Source organism: Pholis gunnellus (assembly GCF_910591455.1).
Source record: "Pholis gunnellus genome assembly, chromosome: 8".
NCBI lineage: Eukaryota > Metazoa > Chordata > Actinopteri > Perciformes > Pholidae > Pholis > Pholis gunnellus.
This window is the reverse complement of record NC_136534.1, coordinates 3,815,146-3,834,315: the sequence shown is the minus strand read 5'-3', so window position 1 is coordinate 3,834,315 and position 19,170 is coordinate 3,815,146. Positions and strand designations below refer to the sequence as shown.

The 19,170-nt window shown below is 45.0% G+C and overlaps 1 protein-coding gene across 2 annotated transcripts in view; it reads right to left on the bottom strand.

Annotated features, from left to right (window-relative positions):
• The window catches only part of vps13b (vacuolar protein sorting 13 homolog B), a 339,886-nt gene that overhangs the window by 29,215 nt on the left and 291,501 nt on the right, over positions 1–19,170 (bottom strand). For both annotated transcript variants that reach the window (XM_079164264.1, XM_079164265.1), the window contains exons 47-48: positions 3,480–3,635; positions 1,521–1,787 (exon numbers count right to left, since the gene is read on the bottom strand). In XM_079164264.1, coding sequence (XP_079020390.1) covers positions 1,521–1,787; positions 3,480–3,635 — 423 coding nt within the window. The remainder of the gene's footprint in view (positions 1–1,520; positions 1,788–3,479; positions 3,636–19,170) is intronic.

The window sequence follows — 19,170 nt, the reverse complement described above, 5'->3', positions numbered from 1 at the left end:
GTTTTGTCCTAAAACTCGTTTGTTTCATGGCTTCTTCCAGTAGTTTAAAGTTAAAGTCTCCCGAAAGCCCCACGACACAATATCACAGCTGAGCCGACTGACAACTGCTAGCGCCGGATAAATGAGTCATTACGGGGACTTAAATCTTAGCAAGATTTAAACGCTGAGAATGTGCCCACCGAAAGGCTGAGCACTCTTAATGTGTCACTGGTGTTTGTCCCATCCACTCGCCGCTCCTCATTAAAAACGGGGGGTGCCAAGGCACATTACAAGCGGTTAGGTTTATGACAAGCCGGGGACTTCATGTACTTGGTGGGGACAGAGAATGGAGCCAAGAGACCGTTCAGTTCTAATAGAGTGCGCCTTGAAAAAAATAAAAAGAAACAGCCTTGTTGGGATGAGGTAGTGAAACTTTGGAAAACAGATTCTCTTTAGGCCTGATCCACCGAAAACACTCACAGCTGGGATAAGGTCGAGACGACCTCCTGTGCTTTGTCAAAAGTAAAGGACGATGTTGAAAATCGGAGTTAGGGAGGAGGAAGGTGCGATATGAGGAAGAGGAGTTACCACAGATGGATTACCGGTTAATCTGACGGATGATAAAAGAGACAGGGGAGAGAGTCAGAGGGGGGAACAGGTGGACGAGCCGAATGCCAAGGGATGAAGTAAATAAAGAAGAGGAGTGAACAGCTACAAGATAGACAAGCGAGCTAGTGTGTGGGCGAGAGAGACAGGGGGAGGAAACGAGAGAGTGAAATATTAGGAGACCGACAGATCTGTGGACCCAGCTACTAGTCCAGGCTCTCATTCCGAGCCAAACCTCCACATGTGTAATGAACGGCTGATCTGAGGAGAGGAGATAACAGAGGAGAGATTGGAGCAGAGTCAGGGATGTTCACGGCCGCACACAGAAGCTGGAGCTGCAGAAACTAGCTAGCTGTGAACAGCAAGGGGCTTATAAAGGAAGAAAACAAAGAGAGGGACGAACAACGACGGGAAACCAAGAAAAATACAGAACAAGAGCGAGAACCGCAGGAGACGGAGCAAAGGAGCGATTGTTTGGCGCCGGTCCAGCGGTGCGAAAGTGCCTTCAAAGTCTCTCTCTGTGCCCACGTATCAGCTAGTGTTTCCTGTCTATGGTTAGCGTTGTTATGAGAGAGCATAAACTGTATTTTCTGCCTCTCATCATGGTCGGGTTTTGGGTTGGAGGGCCTTTGTAAGCCTATCTGAGGGGACGATCTCCATCTGTTCTCCCACCGTGAGCGGCTCTGCCACTGTGGCCACCCAGGAGAGAAGGATCCGGACATGGTTGGTGGTCCAGTCCAAACCTGTGTGTGTGGCTGGAGTGGTTAGAAGCAGTGGTGCATGCAATGCGTGCGTCCATCTGTGTTTGTGAACAATACCCCTCCACGTCAAACGTGTGTTTTCAAAATGACATTTAAAACAATTTAAAGGACTTCAACTCAAAGGTCATATAGCGACTCCAAGGTCTCAGTCCAGGTCCGTTTGTGTTACCGTACCTGCACAACAGAGCTGCTGTTGCCCTTCTCCCTCCTCTCCAGCTGAACGTCTTGGGACCAGTCCTCATCTCCCCTGGCCCTCACGCACAGCTCTGTCATCTCGGCGTCCTCCAGCACGTACGAGGGCAGCTTGGCCCCAGCCTCCAGGCAGTCGGAGTGTTCCCTGACCACCGTCTGGCCGTCGGGCCCCACGTAGTGCTGCACCGCCCGCAGCTCAATGTCCTGAGTCAGGTAGCTGCACATCACTTGCCGCCCGCAGATTATTACCTGGAAGAGAAGAAGGTTACAGAGGATTAAATGCAACTAAAATAACACCAAGCCTTGAATGCAAAGACTGACACAAGCTCTAGATCTGAGTCCCAGTATGTTCATTAAAACAAGAATTGCTACATGAGTTTAGTGTTTTAGACGCTGCTTGACATACATTTTGGGCTAAGCATACCAATGCATTTAGGAACACTACAGGATTCTTTACTATGGAAAAACAGGGTTTAAAAAAAAAAGTTAAGAAATGCTGATGCATCACTTTTTTTTTTAAGCAATTACAGAAATGCATCCATATACCATATGCATGTACTACTTTTCTTTCAACAGTAGGTCACGATCCACCGATATATGGACTGTACATACAATCCCTACTTGTGTGGACGTATCCACGTTATGTTTGTATCTATAGACACGAATGCACACGCAAAGCAAAGCCACCAGGGAGCTCTCATCTGGGACTGACGCATCTAAATGTGCTCAGAAGTGATTGCTTTCAACGCTCTGTGTGTGTGTGTTTTATGTCTACATGTGTGTGTTCTGCAGGTTGTGGCGTTGGTACTGATATTGGAGAGAAAGATCCTGGCTTCTGATGAGAGAAATCTCGCCATCATTTACAGCAGCAGTCAACGTGAGGTGTCAATATAAACGACCATAGCTGGACAGAGAGGGACAGTGTATGACACATCGAGGATGAACTGCCCCCCCGTCCCTCAAAAAGTACACAAGATGAGGTGCACTCATGCAAGCGGGAGCCAATGTACTCTGCGGTGACGGCCGCCGTCCCACTCTGAGGATGCGTGTTGTGTGAATTGGAGGCGACCGACACTCAAACCCTTTCATCGGATCCAATGGGAACAAGATGTAAACAAAGTCTGGGACAGACGGGGGAAGGAATGCGAGAGGCCGAGTCTGTTTTGTCTGGAGAACGAGAGGGAGACATGTGCGACACTCGACACTGTTTACATAACAAAGTGTCACCACCGTAATCCGACGGCATCTCGGCATTTTCAGGAACACGGCGGCTCTGCGTTGCATTCGTGGAAAAAAACACGCTGTTAGTTGTGTAAAAAGGGACCGCAGCTGGTTTATGATTTCCTGTGATCTTCTTTGTGATCAATGGGGAGGCTTCAAGCTCATAAGCTTTTGTTTGAGTGCCATAAAACAGATTATGAAAACTGACAAAAAACAGAAATGCTGTCCCTACATTAAAAACTGGGCCTTCTTTATTGCTGTGGTGCGTTTTCACCACAAATATATTCAATTAAAATGTGTTGCCAGTACTGAGGGTCTTTTTTGTTTTCTGTAAATTAAATCCTGGTTGAGTAACACTCAACATTGTCTCTCATTGTATTGCTTAAACTAACTAAAGTTAGTTCTACCATTATTCTGGTTAACCTTTATTATTATATATTCAATTCAATTCATTTTTGTATCGCCCAAAATCACAAATTTGCCTCAGAGGGCTTTACAATATGTACACATTTGACATCCTCTTGTCCCGAAATATGAAATATGTATAACCTTTTCTTATGTCCCAAGAAATAAAAGAAATTAGCATGACAAGTCTATGACAACATGAACGAACTCCATTAAGGCTATTCAGAAAATAAAAATACAAAATTCTCCTCTCGTGCATTAGTTCTGATATATTTAAGATGTCTCATTACAACAAAAACGCCCAGTAAGCCGTACCTGTTTCTGGACACCGTTGAGCTGCAGCACCTTGATGATGAGTGAAGCTGTGCGTCCCTTGTACTGAATGGTCCTCAGCAGGGTCCCTACGTTGTCCACGCTGAAGGCCTCTGACCAGCGCCAGTTCCCCCATCCCTCAATGCAGATGTGCAGCAGCTGCAGGACACACACACACACACACACACACACACACACACACACACACACACACACACACACACACACACACACACACAGAGACAGCAGACAGCAGACATCAGAGGTTGGTCTCCTTGTCCTTTATTTATTCCAGAGCAAAAGGCAAGTAAACAGTCTTTGTAGGGCGAAGAAGGGAGACAACAAAGTTCCTGTTTACTGGTGCTGAACAGACGTGCTGCTGCTGCTGCTGCTGGAGGGCAGCACACAATAAACCGTCTGCTGGGAAACAGCTGATGTGGAAGCTCATTATGTGTGTGTGTGTGCGGTTCGATGTGTAGCGCTCTGTTCTCCACACGTCTAAATAAGAGGCAAACAGTTTGGCTCTCAACCTTCCTCAGCTTCGTATCCGTCACTTCACTGTGGAGCCCATCCACGTGTGTGGCTGTGTGCAGACGCACACACTCGGGGGGGCAGCGTTAAACAGACGGTGTCCTATCGTTTGATACACAAACAACCTTGCGATGGTGACATTTTTCCGACCACTTTCCAGACAATTCCTCATAATGTGGGGCCACCACATGGCTGCAGGGGGTCACAGATAGATACAAGCCGTGGCCCCTTCATCTACACACACACCATGCAGCACAGAAGGCTGGTCAGATGTCCATCCTTGCATACGGTACATCTGTGCTCCAGTGAGGTCATGCGTGACAAGGAAAAGCAAATTGTCAAAACAATGTGAGCGTTGTCACGAGATTATGGTCACAATACAGGAGCAGAATCATAAATACGCAGGGAGATCTAAAGCCCCCCCCCCCGAGGCAGGGCGGCTGACCTGCCACCTAACTGAACTCTCCGTGTCAGCCCAACTGCCAACACTACTTCAAACTTGCGAGAGCTGGAAAGGGAGGAGGGAGGACGTGAGAAAAGACAAAGAATGCATGTGAGCGGGAGAGTCTAGAAAGACGGGGGGACGAGGAAGGTGGGCTGGGGTTCAATCCTCTCCCAGAGGAGTTGCGACTAAAGTGGAACACTGAAAAGCGTTTTTGAAGATTTACACTTCGGCCTGTCGCCTCAATGTGCCGAGCGTTTAGCCAATCTGACTAAAGAAAAACAAATTACTCCTGAGGTCAGAGAGCATGGGGGACCCTGGCCGGGACCTTCTATGTTTCTCTCCGCTGTAGTCTTTCTTTGCCGTTTGAAGGCAGATTTCTTTACAACAACATTCTTAATCAAAGCCTGAATTTCTTCAAGATCATCACTCCTCCTTGTTGGTTGAGTGGAAATGACATAATTTCTCAGATCTCCAGCTCAGTGACTTGCTCACGGGGAAAGTGGCAGGGTGCTGTAAACAGCCAGGTGGCAGAGGTTAACGGTAAGCCTGAAGGCCATCACACCGCGTGATGTATAAATCACACTAGATGCAAAACACTCATCACCGAATATTAAAACCATTCATACTGTTGCAACATTTTTTTCCATAAAATGTTTGAATGGATTTGCACAGGCAGAGGACCAAGTACTAGGATCGTATGGAACCAGTGCAGTCTGAGCTCAATTGTTGTATAGCTTAGGGTACTGTAAACTATTTGATTGAGGTTATTTTAGTGAAATGCTCCGAGTACCGCTGGTGAATAGTTACACAGTGCATATATCTAGGGCTTTTTTTGTGAAAGGTAGGAATGGAAAGAGTGGATCTGTTGTGCAAAGCCTTTGTCAAGGTTGAAAGAAGTAATCAAGTCTGCCGTCTCGTCACGGACCAGGCAACAACCTCCGAGCCGGAAAAGTGAAGCAAATGCTGAAGTGTCTTAAACCTGCATTCTCTCTAATGTCCATCAGGGGGCGACTCCTCTGATTGTATAGAAGTCGATGAGAAAATGACTCTACTTCTCTCTTGATTTATTCCCTCAGTAAACATTGTAAACATGAGTTTATGGTCTCAATCTCTAGTTTCAAGTCTTCTTCAATACAGCATGATGTTCATTTAGTAAATGACGGTCCAAAAAACAGTTAAAGAAATATGTTGACATGCAAATTAATCGCACAAAAAAATTGGTGTAAATTGTGGTCAGAATGTTGTGGTGGTGAACCCGCTCTGCCGTGCCTCAGCACCATCTGCGAGGAGCCAACTAGTTATTCCAACACTTCTCCCTCCTTTAACCCCTCTCTTCCTCCCCCTCTCGCTGTGGCTCAACTTGACCTTTGAGGGAGAAGTCATAATAACGTCTCTCCTCCAACTTCAAACGGCCAACGCCGTTCTTGTTTTAATTCATCACCGCTCTGACTCAAGCAGTGGAAGAAAAAAAACAAAAACAAAACGGCGGTGACACAGATGAACTGGACACGTAGGATAACAAGAATGAATAATAAGAAGCTGTTTTGCGTCTCTGTGACGTGTTCATCTGTTGTGACACTGAGAAAATCCAGTAAGCCACATGTGGTGTTTATAATGCCTGGCCTCACACTCACAACTTCACCAATAGAAATACTTTGTAGGAAGATGAGGCTTAGTCTGAATGTGACGGGTTCACATGTTTTAAGTCTCAAAACTGTACTCAAATGCCCATATGTCTCTCTCGCCAGAATAGGGGGGGGGGGGGGGGGGGCCAACGTGACTTTTTGTCCTCCCATTTTGAGGTGTTATGGTATTAAAGTGGCAACGATCTGATAACATAAACTTTATTCATCGCACAAGGGGAAATTAGTTCTCTGCATGTGACCCGGCTCTATCCTGAGAAGTAGTTCAGTGTCTTGCTCAGGGGACACTTCGGCACAGGACTCGTAGCAGCCGAGGATCAAACGGCGCCCCGAATGGTCCGTACTGAAAAGAAAAAGAATGAGCCGTACACCATTTACTTTGTGCTGTTTCATTCAACACATCATTGATGATGCGTCATGTCTCAGATGTCCTTCCTGTCTGTTTTGGATCTCTTTATGTCCACAGGTTGATGGTTGGGAGTTCTGTACAGTGTTTTCCTTTGAGGCAACTTGATGTTTCTAAAGTATTCTTTAACTTTAGTGTTGAACCCGAACAATCTCTATTGCATCGTGTTGCTCACCACAGGAACACATCTACCTGTAGAGTAAAAACTCAAATTAACGACTCTGGGTTGTCTGCCGCCGCAAACCAGTTAAGTTGCATTTTGCATCCATGTCTGTCGGATATGTCATCACTTCATCGTTTTAACCATGAAGACATTTGTGTTGTCATAGTTAGCATATGAATTCTTGATTTATGGCTCAAAACCTGTTTCATGAGGTCACAGTGACCTTTGACCACCGAAATCTAATCAGTTCATCCTTGAGTAGAAGTGGACATTGGTGCCAAAAATCCCCTCCAGGCGTAACTGAGATGTCACGAAAGACAAACAATGGATGGCGCGTGCAACCGTTACCCTGGTTACCATGTGTTTAGGATGCAGACACTGAGTGAAATGTGGGAGAGGATGGTCCTCAGGGAATTATAAGCGAAGCAAGAAGTTAAGTTTAAGTGATAACACCATTACTTTCGTGGAGCTGTGTGAACTGTTTTAAGCGTCAGTCTCCAACACTGCTGTTGATGTGCAAAAGAAACTGTGTCGAGTAATAAATCAAAACAACAGGTTTGATGTGCACATAAGCACGGGGAGCTGTGTTCATTTTACAACACGCCAACAACATCACTCCAGTTGAACAGATACCTGCTGCCTTCAGATATTACACGGCAGAGATATTATTATATTGAAAAGAACCCTTTTTGTTCACACTTATGCCATATACTGTATACACTGTGAGAGGTATTGGTTGCTTCAGGAGAGGGTTCATCTGCAGCGAGTAAGTGCGGGACGAACATTCAATGTATTCAATGTACTGCTTTAAGATAGATAGAAAAATGTGAAACAATCTTTTTACCCTGATGTGGAAGCTAAATTATTTAGCTACGCTAATATTAAGTATCCTGTAGGTGACAAGATGACAGTGGAGAGAGAGAAACTGTGTGACGACAATTCAAACTTTTGAAAAAAACTTTTATTTTGTGTTGATTTTGGCGGTCATGTTTCCGAGCACCAGAGTCATCAGAATTAATTCAAGACTCTTTCATAACCAGTTAAATGTTGAAGGCAACTTTAAATTCAGCTATTTTTTTTTTTTTAAGTTGTGGTGTTAATCATGTCAGTGATGATAAGCAACCACAATCACAACTTCCTAATTCTAAGATCTCTACCCCCAAGAACCAAAATGATGAAATACCCCCTCTAGCCCGACGAGAGAGTAAAGCCCAGAGCTGCCAGTACTGCATAATGGCTCCACAAGACCAGTGTGTCAAGGTGCCAAACATGACTGGACTGAAATAAGTGGCACATAGTCATTATTAAATTATTATTCTTTTTTTTTTTTTTTAAAGGTCACCAGAAACTCAAACTCTACTAACAGTAAATATATGAATTATAATAATCAATTGTATCTAAATGGACTTTGAAAAATGTGATTCTCTTACTCTGCTAGTATCGAGAAAAACAACATTTTGAGTAAAACCAGCCTTCAGCCTGTAATCCCACATGCTAAATACGTTTCATTTTCTCACTTCCAAATAAATCTTTATTTAAAACTCCAACGCTGACCCTCACACACTGGCGCTGAGTTGAAGACTTTTTGTCCAAAACCAACTAAGAACCCATCTGTCATCTTATGATATTACCCAAGTTGGGTATTGAGTGTGAAAGAAATGTGAAATCTCAATCGCTCCTCATTTTCCTTAAATCCCGGAGGAGAGATTGTGATTAGGGCTGGCTGATTGCGGACGCGCAGCTTCCAGCACATTACTGGGCTCCAGCTTTGGTACCGGAACGATCTGCAGGGGGATTATTAAAACTGAGTAATTGGATGGAACCACACAAAGCATTTTCACTCTGTGACTGCATTGTGCTGTAATGTTGTCTGTTATCCGTTTTCGCTGATAGGGAGCAGGATTTGACCAGGGTCATGTCACTCTGTTGCTTTTTCCAACAACAACTCTGGCCAACAAAATACAAGCATTCGTCCAAATTCTTTGGATGTAACTTGACCGGGGCTATTGATGTATCAATAGAAGGCTTTAGCCAAACATGTTTTTCACTCAGTAATATAATCCACCTACAATCATGTAACCCAATTCTTGAGAAATGAACTGACTACACGTTGCTGATATGACTTTTGGTTTGACAGAGCATCCAAGCCTTGTATCATCGTGAAGGTTTACAGTGACATGTTTGTCCAAATACACTAATATAGCTAAGCTACAGATGATTCATCTCAGATCCATGGAGACGTATCCACTGACTGATTTGGAGATGGGATTGTCCATTCTTGCTCGAACTGAATCAACTCCATTCTTCTTTAATCTAATGTCCACAGTCAGACCTCAGGGCCACATCATCATGGAGATTACTTGCCTTGTAGTGGTCAAACATTGGTGAGAGCTGAGGTTCGTATATTACCATAACACCACTGGCTTACGGACTGTGCCGCCACAATCCAATCTGCTTGAATAACTTAGAGCCTGCAGGTATTATTGCGAGAACATAATGAGGCTTTGACGTATGTTTTCAAATCCCGCAGTCTGCTGAATTAGTGACTAACCCAAACGTAACAAGTAACACCTGTCTACTAAACCAAATCCCAGGGGCTCAGAGTGATGATGTTAAAATCCACACACAGATCACGTTGCTCTTATCGCAAGATCAGTACCACGTGAACTTTTTGAAACCCCACCGCGCACGTTTCCCAGTTGCCATGGAAACTCAGAACGCAGAACCCAAACACGGGGACTGACACATTCAGAAAAGGTGTTAACGTCTGAGAACCACCGCCCGCCTAAACCGTAACTTACATTCGGTGAGTCAATTAATAACCGACCACATTCCATCACGGGTGCGATGTCATGTCTACTGCCTGGTCCAATGCTTAATTCTGTCCCGAGAGAAAATCACAAGCAACAAAGTTTCCTGTAAAAGACGCTAAGATTTCAGTCAGTCATAACCAAAAGCAATGACTATTAACTTCCTGGTGAACGCAGAGCCATTACCTCATCTGGATGGCAACAATTCAAGCGTCTGCTTTAATAATGTGGGTGTCAGGCGTAGATGAAACACATACAGTTTGCTACACATACAGTTTGAGACAAGCTTTCTCACACACACACACACACACACACAAACACACACACACACACACACCCCCCTGTCTTCTTGCAGACAGAACGAGTCACTCCTGCCAATGTAACCGCTGTCCGTCTATTGTCCTCTAGCAGGAATGTGCTTGGGTGCACATAACACAAACCTAGTGTCTGTCCGCAGTGGAGACGTAATCTGCGTTCCTCGACGCTGCAAAAGACGAGCCGACAAAGCCGCAGCGGTCGTCTACCCATTACTACCATTCCTTCGTTCCGTCCCACTCAGACTATAATGGGAGACTTGAGACTCTGAGACATGGAGTAGAAGTATAAACAACACCAGTAGCTTTGCGCAAGTTTCTATCACAGGCCCGAAGAGGCTGCGACCGGTTTTTAGATGGTTGATTACCAATCAATTCCACCAAAATAAGCGCTACATCTAAATAGAAAATAAAAAAGATGCAATGTCATTTTCATTTACCAAAGGTATACAATGACGGACAAGTCTTTGTACCGCCTGTCTTATTTAATGACGTGGGTGTAGATCAGAAAAGTGGTTTGTGGAACAGAGGCCTGTTTTGTCTACTGAAATAACTTTGGGACCAGGGAGCTAGCTAGCCACCTAACAAATGAGAAACAGGTTTATACCCAGACAACAAAACAAAAGAATTTGGATTAGGTTGTCCTCTAGGAAGGGCGAGAATGGGGGGGAAACCAGAGACACAGTTGAACTGCAGTGAGCGAAAAAGAAAAAAAGAGCATAAATGAGTTAAAGAGAGACACAACAGCATCCTTGCCAGGGCAGCAAGGGCCAACCCATGTAACATGAGGGTATTATGGTGGCTTTAACAGCTGTCTGCAATGTTTCTCTCCTCCTTGGCTCCCTGTCTCTGACAAAAGCAGCAAGGCAGTGCTACATCAAAGCACAGATTTGCAAGTCTAAGAAGCGGTCTGAGAGCTGGAAGAAGGTACAGAGAGAAGGCATTGTGTGGGTCCGCGGTTGACAGAGGAGACGCTAAGAGGTTTACGCTCGACTAACATTGCTCCAAAGTTCTCCCTCTGGTTCTCTACCGAGGCATCTTAGACATCCAGGGCCTCAAGGGTTCCGGGAGACACAGACGCGGCAAGTGTTCGCACCAAATGAAGGGAGCGACAAAAGGAGCACTGTCTGAGAGGAGGGAGGTTTGTGAACCGCACGCTGGGGGGGTGAAAGAGTCAGCAGTCGGGGAAGCACAGGGGCCTTGTGTCAGTCTAAAGAACACAGAAAAACAAAGGCTTACGACAGAGGGGAACTATTATATAGAGTACATATACAGCCACACAGAGGCATACATGGTTTTTCACCCACGGGGTGTTGAGACCAACTTCCACCCAAACATCCATCCTTTCTACTCGTTTGTTCCTGGTCATGACAGCGTACCCTATCCCAGCCCAACACTGTACAAACAGCAGGATACATCAGTCCACTGGAGGGCTAACACATACTTTACATTAGCACATTGAATAAGACAAACACAAATAAATAAACACACTGTACAGTGTTGGGAGTAACTAGTTACATGGGGACATAGGGCATTATGTAATTAAATGACAATGTCATTGTAATCCTTTACAGTTACTGAGAAAGAAATATGTGATCAGATTATAGTTACAAACGAAAATGTTGGTGATTACGAAGGGGTTACATGTCCACAATATGCAATACATTCTTTGGGAAACTTTGCATCTGGAAACCGTACCTGGACAACAAGTGCTCTGAACCACCAGCAACAGTAGGCTGACTGCAGTCTAACTCAGAAGACATGATGTCTCCACTGGTTTGACAATGCAATGCATAGCGCAAATTAACACTTCACTACAGAGAGGATTCGGTTCTCTGTGATTTAAACCACAAGCTCTCCCGCTGAAGAAGAAATTCAGCGTGGGATATAACCCGCTACCCACTGACCACAGACTGGAAGATCGTGTTATGGAACTGAGGTCAGTAAAATGTCGACAACATACAACAAAGACGTGGCCATACACTACAAAAGTTCCTCCTGCTTCCAGCTCGGGGGCCAGAAACGCATGTGCACGAGTGTCTTTCACTGTCTCCGACTGTGTTATTGTTCCCGAAAATACCATCTTAATAAAGCTCAATCAAACGTTGTTGTTAAGTTTTAGATTTTGATAATTGCAATTGTATTTTTTTTAAATGTGCAATGCTAAGAAAGATATCCTCTTAGTTTCTTCAGTGGTGGATGTACAGTGTACGGCGAGACGCTTTCAGGGTGTCACTGTGGCCACTACGCCGGGCTCACAACGCTGCCCAGAGCTGCTCCCGTGGTCACGCAGCACTACGGTGCTGTCCGTGGTGCTGAACCCAGGGTAGCACCAAATTGCACCACAACGCGTACCGATTCTTCACCTGCACCTCCGACTTCTGATTCACGAGAGGGTCAAACAGCGAGCTGGTTAAAGGTATACTGTGGAGCATTGTCGGCTGCTGTTCGGAACACCTTTCTGTGTGGTAAAGGCCGTGTTCTTTGTGTGTTTTCTCCCCGGGGGGTTGCGTCAGGAAAGGCCAAATCATAAATGCTGATCATAAATAATCTGCTTACCGTTCGGTCGAGGCCTGGGTGGCCAACTAGATGGACATAGATGATCGGCTGTGGCGACCACTAACAGGAACAGCCAAAGGAAGAAAAAGATACTTTTTTACTATTATTTTAATTTGACTTCTACTACAGACAAAGTAATGAAGAGCTTGTCAAAACAATAGACATCGGCTACAGTGAGAGAACCACATTCTGTAACTGACATCATAGCCCAACACGGGTCGGTGAACTTGAATGGATTGAAAACGTCTGCTTTCATAACGTGGTCCAGGGTCATTAAAACATACCAACACTTCTTGTCATGTGGAGGCCAACCAGAAACAGTTCTGCTGCCCAAACGGGGCTGCAACGTGCGGTTTAAGACTCTTTGTTGTAGTTTCAAGGCCAAGGTTTTGATGGAGAGGATGAAAACATATTTTTTTAAACTGCTAACACATTGACATTTACATAGAACAACACATATGAGATTGTAGCTGCTAAGCTCTCATCAACATGATAATTAAATTAATCTCCTCATGTCAGAGGCAGAGCTTCCTCTGGGACAAACTACACAGGGAGAGGAATTACTCACATATAAATACACACTCAAGAGTCATGACAGACCGATGGCTCATCAGATATACAAGGCTGAATCTAAACAAAATCACAGCATCTCCGGAAGAGTGACAAATTCGAAGGGATGAGCGGGAACGAACTGTGCGGAGATCAAAAAAGAGGGTGGTGAAAGGTGGAGACTCACTGTCCTTCCTGCATTTCTCATGAAAGTCTTGGCTGTGGCAGCTGTGGTGGAAAGCTGGGGGGATGTAGTACATTGTTTGACAATGGTTGGATGGGGACCAAATGGGTTGCAGAAAGATGAGAATGGGTCCCCAGAATATTCAGGAGTCATTGATTTAAAAAATGTACTGGCAACATTATGCTGTTGAAACCTCTTCTCCGTCTTTGCGATATGAGACAAACATGAGGTTCAGAACTTCTCGAGACATTTCCTATTAATCAAGCCTGCTCCCAGCAAGCACTGGAGGGAGGAATGGTTCCAGCCCCTCAGTGACAGGTCCTAAGAATACATGTTAACAAAAAGGCTTTTGCTAACCTCTCAAAAAGAAAAACGTTAGCATTTGTGCTTGAGCATAGAGCCCTTTGGCTAATTTGTCCAGTGAGCTGACATAGATGTGAGACTGGATGATTCTGTATGGCCATTAAGAGACAGGTAAATCCTCAGAGGGATTACGATCATTTCGGGGGAGATGCTTTGAAGGGAGGCCTGAAGGGACGAGCTGTCAGTGTTGCCGACTTGGCGACTTTCTCGCTCGATTTAGCAGCTTTTGGAGCTAGCGCTGCTCGGACCAGTCATAGATATGCTGCTATAGGCCTAGACTGCCGGGGGACTTCCTAGGATGCACTGAGCTCCTCTCTCCTCTTCTCTCTCTACTTCTGTATAAATTCATGTCCCATTAATGCACATTACTGACTTTGCTTCTTCCTCAGAGTCTTTGTGCTTTCTCGCCTCACAGGTTTCCATGGATCGGGGTTATATCTGGACCCTGGTCCTGCCTCGGGCCATGAATTAGAAAAGAGTTGGCAACACTGTGCTGGGTTTTTCGCTGGCATACTGTCAAAATCTAGCGTACTGTCGCAGGTTTCTCCAATGTTCCTGACCCCATCTTTAACCCTTTGAGACCTACTGATGTAACTGTCTTTAAGTGGCTATTGGGGCTCAGTGTTATCGCTAGAATGAATCCATTGGTACCAACCATGTCATGCTAGCTTTTCAAGAAGGGGGCTGAATAACGCTCTAAAGTTAGGCTCAATTTTGGCGAAGGAAAACTGGCATGGTGATTTTCCCTTGGCCTCTCACCTCAAACACAATCTAGAGACCTTCAGAGAATTCAGGAGATATAAGACTTTCCTCGGTATATTGACATCGTAGCAGTTTCCAGAACAGAAGCGCTTGCCATACAATGGTCGAAAAATGCAATTCTTGCAGAAGTCTCAAAATTTCAAAAGGTATTTAAACCAAATCACAGCATGGATGTTTTCTATCGTGTTCATCAAGGTCTTGGTGTCTTATTTAATGCGTTATTTTGAAGTTATACCATTATCAATTCTAAAGAGGTCAAAATGTGTCAAATTTAGCACCTAACTAGCTTAATAAAAAGTATCACAATAGAGAATGGCATCATATACTTCCATCGTAATGTTCTAAGCCCTTTCACACTTTCACAATTTATTAGAACGAATAAATACATTTTTTTTCTGATTTATGACTAGAACTCGACACACACTGCTGAGCTTGTCATATTAATCTTCAGGCTCCCAGCGTTCAGATGATTTATACCATGTCTATGTGCACATACTGTTGACCTGCTATCTCCCCCTAAAGATCCAAAGTCCCCCCGAACAAAGTACCAAAACAGGTCCATGTTGTTCTCATAACAGACACACTTGTGTACATACACATACTGAATTCATCACAATAGGGATACCAGGGTCAGTACAAGGCAACGTGAAGTGATCAGACAGTGGAACTGCTTGATTCAAATGGCAGCTGATAGCATAAGTAAGGAGGTGGTTATGTGGAGTAAATCACATTGTTCTTCACGGGACAAAGAGCTCTACTTGACCTCTGAGGAGGCCGATGTGCTACATACGCTTGTCAAGAATAATTTGTGTGGTTACGTTAACTTACTAAAAGTAAGCTTTTATTCAAGTTTGATGGAAAATAGGTTTGAAAATATGCTCGAAGACAAACTTAAGGACAAATGCATTTTAAACAAAGGTCAAGCTGTGAATCATGTGTTACACTTCGCACATCTAGAAGCCAAAAACCGCTTGTTTCACAGTTGAGAACTGGTGTTCTTCTTCAGGCCATTGAGGGGCAGATTCAACCATATCCAGTAGAAGACGTGTGAGAGCTGAGTGATTAGGGAGAGGTTTCTTTTATACTCGACATACTATAATGATTTATGATGGCTCTAAAGAACCCGGATATATTCTGATGTACAGATGATCAAAACCTTTGGTGTACAGCAAAATGGACAGTTGAATAAGTATTTACTTTCATTTTTTTTCTTTGTAATTATACAGTAAACGTGTTTGTCAGTGACGTCTGAAGGTCAAATTGGTTTTCCTTATTTATTCTTTTTACCTTTTTGGTAGTTTGATAATGTACACGCACTACTCTGGATCTGGGTTAGAGCCTCTCTCTATACGGAATGATTTAACTTCTGATTTTAACTTCATTTTTTGATGAAGGCTTTGACTTAGTAATCTTTATGGAAAATCTATTTCTATTTGTATTATTATTGTATCAGAAGACATAAGATAGAGTGTGACAGAATACATGACTGTACTACACCTGAATGTGAGCTTAGACACAAACCATTATCAAAAGGTAACTGACTAATTAACCTTTGCCTGATGATGAAGTTCATCTCTTACTTTTCTTTTCATTGCCTAAGGTAATGCCCATAATTACATGTCACTTTCAACCGGTCAGCCTAACGTGGCCTCTGACCATAATCAACAGGAAAGTGTGTCTTTTCTCCAGGGATCAATGTGGACATCAGTCCCTTTCATCAGCTTCTCTGTCTCTGATCAGTCACTGCGTGGGTTAACCTGATATCTCCCAGAGGGTCGGTTGAACTGCAGACAAAAGCCCCAATCTGGGATGAACAGCACAACTGAGCCACTTCACTTGAGGGCAGTCTTTCTTAAACAATGGGTCAGGACGGCGAAATATGAATAAATGACAAAAGTAACTGGTAGATTTTATAGAAAGCATTTAACATTTTGAGCTGTGAGCATTGAGGTTTAAAAAACAAGAATCTGGGTCAGACTGATGGAGCAATGTGCCCACGGCGAGTGAGCGACAGGAAACCATACCCAATACATCAAGCTCCTCGCACATTACATCAGCACGCGGATACAGACACGCGCACGTGAACAAGCGCATCGCGTTAAAAGTTCTCTCACGTCCCCTCACCCACCCACCACACCCACACCCACACCCACACCGACACACACACAAATACCTCCCTGTCATGCCTGCTTCCAACAACACGCGGCCAATCTAACCACAGACTAATAGTCCTGGGCTGCTATCTCCAGCACATTTACCCCTGGGAACCTCACACACACGCATACCAGCACAACACTGACGCATGGATCCACACCACACACGCAGCACCGACACACACACACAGGTCCAAGAGAGCTCTTCAGTAGAAGCATGCCCCTGGAGTAAATTACAATTTATTCAAATGGAGAATATTACTTGTCGGCACTTAAAAAGCCCTTCCCAAATCTAGGGGGCTTTTTACGCCCCTTCTCCCTGCTAACCGCGGTAACCACAGGGATTTCCATCAGCTAGGCTGCATCCTGTACCAAGCAGCCAGCTATTCCAACCATCTGCACCACCACACCACACGCCAGAGCCCTGAAAACAGCAGCATGGGGACAGAGTGTGTTCGTGTGAGATATAGATATAAACTGTGCTTAATTATAGTCAAAGTGTGTAGTCATCCTGGCATTTTATAATCAGTGTCAATCTATCTATATCTCTCTTACATGTTATATAATAAGTAAAGTATTGAATTTAAAATGTAAAAAAATAGGGGAAATTGTGTGTTGTTTTCAAACTACTTCACCTTGGCTGGCAAACGCCGGGGTGTGAAGGCATGCCGAGCCTGAAAGAGAGAACTTAGACAGAGAGGCCTGACAGACTCCAGGCCTTAGGAAACATTTTATCACTGTGTGTGTGTGTGTGTGTGTGTGGGGGGGGGGGGGGTTCTGGCTGTGCACGTATGGGCATGAACTTGATCAAGTGTTGGACTACGGCGGGCTCCGAAGGACGTGACCGCCTCAAGCGACCCTTTTAATGCATCTTACGGTTGTGACTGACAGCGGATGCATGGGAGGCAGAGAGAGTGGAGGGGACGGGGGACAGAGGAGCACTGAGAAGGATGTGTGACCTGAGCCGCGGTTCGCCTTTCACTGCAAAAACACACTGGGCTCGGGGTGCTCTTCTGAGAGAAGTGACAGATATTCGGAGGTATGTCAACATCGTGGGACGTGTGCGCTGGTTGGAATGCGCGGGATCACACACGGGAGATTGTAGGGTTTTAAATATGCCTCCCTGTTTTAGTCCAAGCTGAAACAACAGCAGGCCTGTTCATTTAGGGTGCTCTTCCTCTCCAGACTCTTTTGGACTTTGTCTTAGGGCCGGTGATAACAGAAGATAGGATTAAAGGATTTGATGTGTGATGATAAAGCATAGTTGGCAAGCCTGCTCATCTGTACTTTCTTGATGCGTTGCTTGTGCATCATAAACAGAGAGAAATGGGGGAAGGCGGGAGGGAGAGCGAGATAGCGAGCGGACACATTTTTGGCCGTGTTGCCGCTGTGGAGTTCTCTCAGCCCAATCTGTGAGTGTCAGGAGCACGACTCATCCTTTGCCCTTGCTTCCTTTTTTCCATGTCCTCCTGTTTTCTCAAGTAGGCCTGTACAGCATCGCCCCTTTGACAAGTCTTTGCTACCCTCCTTTTTGAATTTCTCATATTTCCCTATCTCATTCTACCTTTGTTCCCCTCCATCGCTCTCTTTTCAAGATGATTTCATGTCCACTGGTTTCCTCTGGGGAGCCGGAGAGAGAAAAGGGGGGACGGATTACCTTATAACAGCAAATTCGTATTTGTGTGTGGGAGTGAGTGTTGTGATCGCCTGGGGGACAGGTCAGCTGGGACACGCACATCATGCCAGAGCCACGAGGACAGGCTGATGGTCTGCCTTCTTGACAGGCCCCAGGTGAGCAACAGGGGCGGGGGGCACAAGGCTGGGAGGTAGAGATAGATGAACCCTGGACTGAGTGATGGTACTAATTGCAGTTTGGTGGTTTAGAGAGCTAGGAGGGTAAACCAAAGGGAAGGGGGAGCCATGACCTCATGTCAAGAGAGTGGACAGAGTCCAACCAGGTCTGACAGAGCAATGGGACCATGGATGATGTATTGAAAGTAAAAAGTTACACAAACAGAACAGATGTGGAGCAAAGTTTAGGGGTAATTCAAGGACATGATCCTAAAAGAGAGGACAGCACTCATGACAGAGACATAGTAAGGACAAAGTCAGGCGAAGGCCAGCGGCAGGACAAACCAGATAAGGGCCACTGGGCTCAGCCAGCGTGGCCGTAAACACCAGGAACATAAGACTGTGCTGAGAAAGGGACAAGGACATTGTGGGAAGCTGTTGGAGAGTGCTAAGAGAAAAACACAAAACATCCAAGTGAGACCCCCAAAAACAGTGTGGAGGCCGGAGACTTTCCAGGTCTACTGATCTCATCGAGCAGACGGGAGGTGAAGCATCAAGAACTAAGAGAATTGGACCAAGCGTTGTCATCAGGGGAATATCGTACAGCTCAGTTCTCTGAACCGCGGTTTAGGGTGTGTGTGGCCTGAAATGGGTTTTGGCCTGTGTCACGGCGAGTCCCTACAGCGCATGGCAAGAAAAGACACAGAATACTATGCACAGCATGAGCATATCCCCAGTATGAGTGAGCTAATTGCGCTGTGGGTCCCAAGCTGAAAAGTGTTTACTGGCGTACTTAAAAGGGGTTACAGCATTACACTGTTTGGATGCACTGGGAGCTTGTTGTCTAACATGGCTTTCCAAAGTTTGATTGAAGAGAAATTGGAAATTATGAAAATTGAGACTCAATCTCAAGAGATGAGAGAGGTGAGGGGGTGGTAGGAGATAATAGGTTCAAAGTCCACACATTGTGTATAAAATGAGTGTACAATAACAGCAGCGTGGAAGTGTTGCGTGCAGAATA